This window comes from Buceros rhinoceros, unplaced genomic scaffold (genome assembly GCF_000710305.1).
Source record: "Buceros rhinoceros silvestris isolate BGI_N320 unplaced genomic scaffold, ASM71030v1 scaffold23023, whole genome shotgun sequence".
NCBI classification, from domain to species: domain Eukaryota; kingdom Metazoa; phylum Chordata; class Aves; order Bucerotiformes; family Bucerotidae; genus Buceros; species Buceros rhinoceros.
The window spans coordinates 1-8,669 of NW_010405665.1; the positions used below are offsets into that span (position 1 = coordinate 1).

Genomic DNA, 8,669 nt, shown 5'->3' on the forward strand with positions numbered 1-8,669 from the left:
TTGTCAAACCTTTCCGAGAAAGCAGAAGGCAGCCTTATGCAGAAACCTGAAGAACAGATCCTGTTAACAAGATCTGAGGTAACCCAGGAACTGCACAACGCTCTATCTCGGCATACTGAGAGCTCTTCCCAAAAGACACTTCTTTGCTCCCTTTCCCAACCAGGTGACTTAAGGCCAAATAACTAGTGGGAAGAAAAGTGTCATACTTACCACTTCATCCAAGGGATGGAAGTTATTATCCAGAGAAACAATTCTGAACAGGACTGATGGAGAAAAGCAGACAGTAAAGTTCCACAGTGCAGTCACCAACAAGAAAACATCAGTTGTGAAAACAAATGGTACAACAGAGAACAGAGCTGTTCTCTTCTAAAGAGATTTCATTCACTAGAAAGCTAAGTCATGCTAGAAGATTACCCATGTAAGAAATTACATGAGTAAGGGGATGTTAAGAGCAAATCCATGGCAGTGTGAACATCTTGTTGATCATGGGCATCAGAATCTCATTAATCAGGATCAAAGTTAAATTTAAGTTGTGTCTGTCTACTTTATAAGGACACTTTTATACTGGAATTCACACGCGTCTTCTAATTTTGCTATAATTAGACTGACTTCTTAGGAAGGATGAATACAAGCAAATTATTTCAGCACTTGGCTGTAAGTTTGTTTTGGCTCTGAATGGACAGAGAATTCAGTGGCTCTTTTCAGACATTCATTTCTGTCCAGGCCAATTCAGGAGATCAACGGCCCAGAAGAAATAAATGGCTTATATAGTTCTCTCTGTCTTCGTTGAGCAAAATCAGCTGCTGCTTTGAAAGCTATTTCATGACTTGGTCTGAATCTTGGTCCTGTTCTCTACAGGACAAATATCCAGTCTTTCTCCAATTTTAATGCAGACCCTAACTGCACAGACCACAACAACAGAGCCCCATGTGACAGAGGGAGTGCATGCAGGTGCCTCAAACACATGCACGTATCTGAAGGTTCCCCAAATTGTTGCCACATGGAACATTAAAAACATAAGCTTCAGCCACGAGGTTGCAGTTCTGACCCCCACTGAAAGCTGTTGACATCTGGCCAGCACAGTCCAACAGTTTCAGCACAAATTTTTGCTTCAAACAGAAATCTCCACCCCTTCCCTGGTACCTGTCTGTCCAGGCTTGTAGATGGGTTTGTCCGTCTGCATGAAGACCAAGCTCTCAGAATTCTTGACCAGCACTGATTTGCGGCTCCTGAACTGCAGTGTCGCCCCCTTGACCGTCACAGTGATAAATGTGACTGGTGACTGGCTACTTGGTTTTGGAAGCTGGGGAGTAAGAAGGCAACTATGTTACGGACCACCTTTAAAGGCTGCTTGAACTGAACTGAGCTTCATGAAATAAGAGATCTAATATAATGCTGATGGACCCAACACAGAGGTGAGTGGAACTATAAATCAGGAACAAGAGACTGATCTTTACTTGACTCATACTCCTACTCATTCCTACTGTTGTGCAGTGACTGTGCAAGCATTGTGCAGCAAAGGAACTCCCAGCTCTGCCACTCAGTTTTAAGAAATTGCCACTGCCCTGACCAAAACCTTTCTGTCTTTTTCCTCTTGACACTCACAGGGACAATGGAATAATCTTCTCTTTCAGATAATGTCCCTAGCCCTTGCAGAACTTTTCCTTTTCAAAGCTAGACATGTCAGATCTCTATACATCTCTCTCCAAGCGACAAAATTCAACCTGCAGCCTGTATCTGACAAACACAGACATGGATGCCAACCTGTTCAGTGTCTTGGAAGTCAGTTCTTTTGCCTTCAGGCCAAAGATGTAATCTATGCTCTGAGCCCGATCACCAACTTTCTTAATTGTCTAAAACTTTTTATAGTCCTTGGAGCTATCAATTACATTAGGCTATGAATTTCCTGCTTCGCTCTCTTTTTCAGACACAGGCGATCACAGATCTATATTCTTATACTAATTCAGTGTACTATATCCACAAGGCAAAAAGTATGTGAGGTCTAAAAGCTCTAACCCAGTTTGAAGGCACTCTGTGACTGTTGAAGGATATGTGGAGAGCCATTTGAAGAAAGTCTTCACCAAACAGTTATCAGAAATGTCAGTACTAAACCCACTTCTTTCTCCCAGCCTGTCCTAGAGAGGGGCTGGCTTTCCGGGATTCAATGTTTCCCATTCAGGCAGCACGCTAAGGAGGTTTCAGCACTGAGAGGTTCTTGAGGATGGACATGAACATACCTTTGGCCAAGAGGGAAGGAATACCTATGCAGTATTCCTCTGCTCAGTACTACTCGGTGGCATTATAGTTTATCCCTGGCACAAGGGATCATCCCACACGGATGAGATACTCACGGAGAAAGGGATGCAGGTGAACACATCCTTCTCTGACACCACGTCATCAATCAAGCTCCTGTTTTCCCCTTGATACTCGAGCGTGGCACTCAGCGTCACAGACTCATTCAGGTGGGTCAGCTGAACACAGACTTTCTCAGGAGAATCAGTTTGTATCAGAAAGGGCAGTAGCACCATATACTGCCTAGGAACAGGGAGAAGGACAGGTCAGAGGAGCAGGAACAGGTAGAAGGAGCTGTACAGAAAGAACAAATAAACCAGTCTGGTGACTACAGCCTTCACTGTACAGGAAGAGAGGTGTATTTTCTAGGAGTGTAACAACATTTCCATCATGTCTGTAACAGCAGGAGAGAGCAGAGAGCCTGGTCTCAGAGGTGAAATACCTCAGGAAATCCTCAACGCAAATGTCTGGAAGAGACATGTTTACCAGGTTCTGGCACAACAGCAGCACTTCCTCCTGGGACCGAATAACTCCAGTGGGGAAAAGTCCGCTGTCACCTTTGCTAGATGCTGTTAGTAGGATTCAGGAGCCACACCAGAGCCGGTACCCAGTGAATAAGTGCCTGTACACGCTGCAAACCGCCTGTAGCACCACTCTCTTTCCTTGCAGGGACCCAAAACTGCCACAGCGTGGTGCCAGATCTTAACCAAAAAGACGGGAGCGAATTTCGGGTTTTCCGAGAGCAAGCCCCGAGCGGAGTGTCCCTGCTCAGCCCTGCGCAGCCTCCCTCCCAGCAGAGCCGCTCGCCGGCGGCGTCCCGGTGCCCAGCACTGAAGAAAGTCTTCACCAGCACTGACCCGGGGGGTCAGTCCAAGCCGCCGAACGGCAACAGGGCTCTCTTTCGGGTGGGCGAGGGCTGGCTTCTGACAAGCAACCCCAGAGCTGTGAGCACCTGAGAGAAGAGCCCTCGACACCTCAGTAGTAAGGCAGGGCATCCTCCTCAGCGGTAGGGGAGGTGCTGACACCTTTATGTCCATCCGTTGGTCTGCAGGGAGAAAGTCCTGGCCCCTCAGGTCTCCACCCTGCTGCCTGCTTACCCTGCGTTTGACGAAAGCACTACAGCACAGCCTTGGTTTGCTGGGGAGGAAAAGACATTGCCAAAAAGCCAAAGGAGAAGGCCTCTGGGATGTCAGGGCCCGTCGTGTGCTCCTCCTACCACGCATGTATGCATGTGCACGCAACACACCCCCTTCCCATACAAACAGGGCAAAAGGGGGTGAAGAAGGGATGCAGCACATCATACTCTCACACACCTTAACGGTCACAGTCTTACAGTGCCACATAACTCCGGGTGAGAAGGGAATTTCCATTCCACTGGCTGAGGTGAAAACTGTGAACTAAAAAATAAAGCCATTTCTAGTCTTCCCAGGTCTGTTATTTGTTCCTTTCTTTTTCTCATTGTCACTCAAAAAAACCACTTCCATCTCCTGGGCATTTCAACCCGGGAGTAGGGGGGCCAATCCAAAATGAAACCTTTCATTGCCTTTTCAAAAGAAGTCTGTCTCTTAAGAAAAACTGACTGTGTAAACAGTTGCCTTTCAAAAGAAGCAATTTTGTGCAGAACATTTTGTTGAAATCCTGTCAATTCACTGAAGCAGCTAAAACTATTCTCATAGACCTTTCTCCCTCGTCTTCCTTTTTTTTTTTTTTCCTGAAGTTTTACCGATATCTCAGTTTCACAGACTGTTTTGTGTCCCCCTGAAGCACTAGAATTGCTCTTGGTAGAATACACTTTACCCAGCCCCGTCGCCTTTATTCCTGGGTAAAAGAAAGTAGGCAGAAGATGAAGCAAACAGATACAGAAATACCACCCAGAGAACCCCCTGCATAGCTTACGGCTCTGTGGTGGGCGAGCTGTCTCCAGGAAGGAAGAAGAAGAGAAGGAAGAAGATACTTGGTTTGCTGAGCAGCCTGTCCTTCCCCATGGTGCAGAGCGGGACGTGAGGAGTGAGTCAAGCAGACACCCAGCCTGGTCCGGTGCTGCTTGTACTCCCCCTCTGCTCTCTGAGTGAACTCCTTTATACGCTCTTCTGCAAACAGAGGCTGGAGGAGATAAGGGCTGGAGGCCAGGACCCATCCGGAAACGGCGAGAGGCGGTGAGGAGGAGGAGGAACTAGCAGCTCTCTGTCTGGGCAGAAGGCCAAGTGCTGGGGGGAAAGGAAGGGGAGGGTGCCCAGCAGGCTGGAGCTATCTCTCTTTTGGGGAAGGGAAGCAGGCAACAGAGGAGGAAATGTGGCAGCTAAAGAAGAGAAGGGCTAATAGCAGAGGTTACGGGGAAAGCCTCCATTTCTTGTAGTGCTCCCTGTATGGACCTGACCACAGTGCTGGTCACGGAGGCTGCTGGAGGGGCAGGAGTAGTTTGATCTCTTTCAAACTGGGAGTAGGAAATTGGGCTAGGGTTTGGGGAACAAGAGTGGGTGTACCTAACCCCCACTTACAGGAAGGAGCTGAAAACAGGGAATGTAAACTCTGAAAACCTTCCCCCTCCTCCCACCCTGATCCCTTGTCCTCTCCAATCCTGGCAATGCCAGGGCTAATACCAGGAAAAGGGGCCAGAGAGACAATCAAGTAGTCTAAGATAATCTGTCCTTCACCCTGATAGAAACAGGGACAGTGACATGACGGGAAGCTGCCAAAATTTTGACCCATTAACAGCATGTAACACATTAACCAGTTCCCCAGAGCAGCAGTTACCCTCACACAGCAGAACAGATGTGGCCTGGGTCTTGCTTTCCCTGTAGTAGTTCTTGTTCCAGGTCAATTACTGGCACATCTAAATCAAATTATTGCTGTTTGGTGAAGCCTGTCTTGGTTTCATTGTATGAAAATCCGTGTAAAGCACTGTGATGGGCAAAACAGAGGGAAATTTCTTTTTGACCGTTGTCTTTAATGTGGATTGCAGCAGGAGGATCAATAGCTCTGTTAATTATTACCCTTGCAAGTGGAAGTAGAATACCTGTCTTACGTGTAGTCCTAACCCAGACTCCAAAGAATGGAGACCTGTGTTAGAGGACATAAAGCATAATTTTGGGATTAAACAAGGTGCAGGATAAAATGACTATCTGTTTGTCCGTCCCCATCATCATCACAAGTTTGGTAGCTCAGGAACTTTGGAGTTAAGAAATCCAAGTGCAAGGAGATAACAAACCTTTGTTACACTGCATCATTCTGCCCTACAGTGTGATCTGCATGGTAGAGGGGGGGGATAGTAGCGCATGTCCAATTTCCTTGCGGACTGCTCAAAATACACCCCAGGGTTGTGCTCTGCCTTCTCCATCTGATGCCTAAAGGTTGCTCTGCCTTCCCCAAAAGAAATGCAACCCAGGAAGATCTGCCTTAGCCACAGAGAAGAGGATTGTACATAGGGTGGTCAAAGCCTTTTTGAAGATTGCATGTACGTTGGCTTGAACGGGTTGGGAGCTGGACTGATCAAACATGAACCTGACAGGAAAGAGGTGCAGAACTGCACGCAGCACAGGAAGCTAGGGCTACCCTTTCTGGCAAATAGCCAAGCAGTTCACACTGCTCACAAGCCAGCTCCCGATCATCAAGACCTTGGTCAGAAATGTGCTGTGTAGACAAAAACTGAAGAGAAATGTTTTCAGTCCATTGACGGGAGCAAGATTTTAAAGACTCGATAATCCCAGCAGGTACCAATGAACACAAACATGTACCGAGCTGCCTTTTAAAATCTGGCCTCAAGTTGCTTGGCCTCCATCCCATTCCCAATTAGCCACGTGGCCCTCAGCAGCCTGATTTCAAGGGTCTCTGCATGTCCCATGCAGTTTGTAGGTGGGGGCAGAGACAAGGCAGTGGCAGTTAGTTTTTCATCTCTCTCCTGCCATCTTCGCCTGCTCTGAGGACAACTGTGAAGGCAAACAGGCTTTCTGGAGCTTTTTGGCTAGATTTTGAGTGATTAATGCTAAGGTCCTCAGGAAAACTCCTGCAAAGTGTTGGCCTATTCCTGAGGAGAGTGTGTTTTAATATTGTCTTTCCTGGATTTCTGTCAGTGAATCTGAAGTTCTGTCATTGGGCATAGATCAAAGGGACAGGTGCCCCAGTTGTGCAAAAAGCCCATTAAGTATCCTGAATCTGAATCAAAAATCCCGCTGCATTCATCCATAGCATCACAGGAGTGCTGGTCGGAAGGGAGCTCCGGGAGTTACCTAGTCCATCCTTTCACTTAAAGCAGGACTGCTGCTGGCACCGTCAGCTATGACTTTGTCAAGTCAAACCTTGAAGACTTCCAAGGATGGAGAACTTACCATTTCTCTAGTGATCTGTTCCCAAGCTGCACTAATCTCTGGTGAAGATGTCTTTCCTCATGTCCAATCTGAACTCCTCAAGCTGCAGCTGCAGTCATTGCCCTGTGTTATATCTTCTGACCCTACCAAGGAAGGTCATGTTCCAACATTCTTGTAGCTGCTTTTCAAGTATTTGTAGGCAGCTGTTTAATCACCCCAACCTCCTCTTGGTCAAACAAGCCCAGCTCTCCTTATCACTCCATGTGGGTCACGTGCTCCATACTCTGACCAGTTTGGTAGTCCTCCATTGGACCCTCTCCAGTTTCTCCATATTCCTCTTGAACTGGGAATCAGCAAACGAGACAGAGTCCAAGTGTAGCCTCAGAATGATGATTGCCACTTACCTCTATCTGCTAGCTATGCTCCTCCAGTATTCTTTCACTGCTGCTTAAAGAGCTCATCCAAAAAGAACTTCCAAGAAAATTAGTATATCTATCTCAATCAGCGATATCAACATGCTGTAGACAGCAGATTACAAGCTCTGCCAAAGCAGTTCAACTGCTCTTCAAGAAAATCAATACACTTGCTTCAAATCCCTCTATTACTGCAAAAACGTGAACCTGGAGAGGAGCCATGTGCATTGTTAAACGTACTGTCTGCAGCTGAAAATCCCTTCTTTTCAAAGAACAGTCAACTTTTGAGGTGACCTATTTATTTATTTACTTCAAATTTCCTGAGCATTTCTTTGGGATGAGATTGAGAGGCCATGTTTGCAGGGCTAAAAATTAAAATAATCTAGTATGTGCTGTACTGTAAAACGCTAGGAGTAGGAGAGGCAAAGCTGTTGCACAAATCACAAGGTAAAGCTCAGAGGCATGCTTGCCTCACCTACACACATCACGATACCATAAGAAGCTGTTTCTTCACTGCGGTTCTCTGGTAAAGAAACTGTTAGATTTCCTTCTATAGATGCTACCACCATTTTGACAAAGCAGGCAAAGTCTCCAGTATTATTTCGTAGGGCCTGGCAACTTTCTAGGCGTCATGGACAGCATCTTCTTTTGATAGTTGAATGGTCTCTGGCACGGACAAAATGACTCACCCATTCTGAAATGAAAACTCAAGAGTTTTTAGCTCCTGTTTTCCTCCTTAAAATACTCTGGGTTTCTCGCGGTTCCCCCACTCTGACTGTTGCAGGCCTGGTTACTAAAGAGCAGACATACCCTTGCATGGAACACCCCGCCTTAATCCCGTCAGCTCAGTGGACTCTGTGTGAGGATCATCAGACAGCCACTTAGCTGAGTGTGCTAAGGTCCATGTTTTTGTCTTCATCTGCCCTGACTCCTTCATGTGTTACATCCTCTATGAATGCCAAGCCATGGATCTGCAATTACGGGATCTGAAGACATCCTGTAAACGGCAGTGTGAGGAATCTGCTGTCGCACTGCAAGTGGATTGCTCAAAACTGCATTAAGCTGCTTCTTTCAACCAGGTGATGCAAGGACAATTTCAATTATTTGAAAAGAAAATTGCTGAGGGAAAACAGCAATTTTCTTTTTGGAAACAAGACCTTGTTTCTGTTTTCCCTGTGATTTCATGGTTGTTTGTACATGTGGCACAGCAGCATCAATCTCAATAACAATCACTTCCAACTTACTTGTAAACCTCCTTGTGAACCCCTGACCTAGCATTTTCAGACGAAACCTCCAGTGCTTGGGTCAGTTAGTTTCTCCCTAGCCCTTCCCTGCCATGCACCATGCTGTCTTTCATTTTTTTCATGCTTTACTTTCATTTTCTCTTGATTTCTGTCTCTCCTCCACACTTGTCTCCTCAAACTCATCACCTCAGACCTGTCCTTCTTACACACCCACCTCCTTCTACGCAAAGTGCTTTCCTTGTCCTTACTTTTAGCAGATCTCTCACAGAATCAGAGAGGGTTGAGACTGGAAGGGGCCTCCCGATGACATCAGGTCCAACAGCCCTGCTCAAGCAGGGCCACCTGTAACCAGTTGCCCAGGACGTTGTCCAGACAGCTTATGAATATCTCCAAGGATGGGACACCCCACCCCCCCC

General features: G+C 46.6%; 1 protein-coding gene across 1 annotated transcript; it reads right to left on the bottom strand.

Moving 5' to 3' along the window:
• Nucleotides 1-210: 210 nt before the first annotated feature.
• Nucleotides 211-4,312, bottom strand: LOC104491411 (alpha-2-macroglobulin-like; the record flags this gene model as incomplete). The annotated part of the gene is made up of 4 exons (XM_010133828.1): nucleotides 4,189-4,312; nucleotides 2,352-2,535; nucleotides 1,144-1,303; nucleotides 211-263 (listed from the first exon to the last, which is right to left on the bottom strand). Coding segments are annotated over exons 1-4 (486 nt in total), but the record flags the coding sequence as incomplete, so codon positions are not given.
• Nucleotides 4,313-8,669: the final 4,357 nt, after the last annotated feature.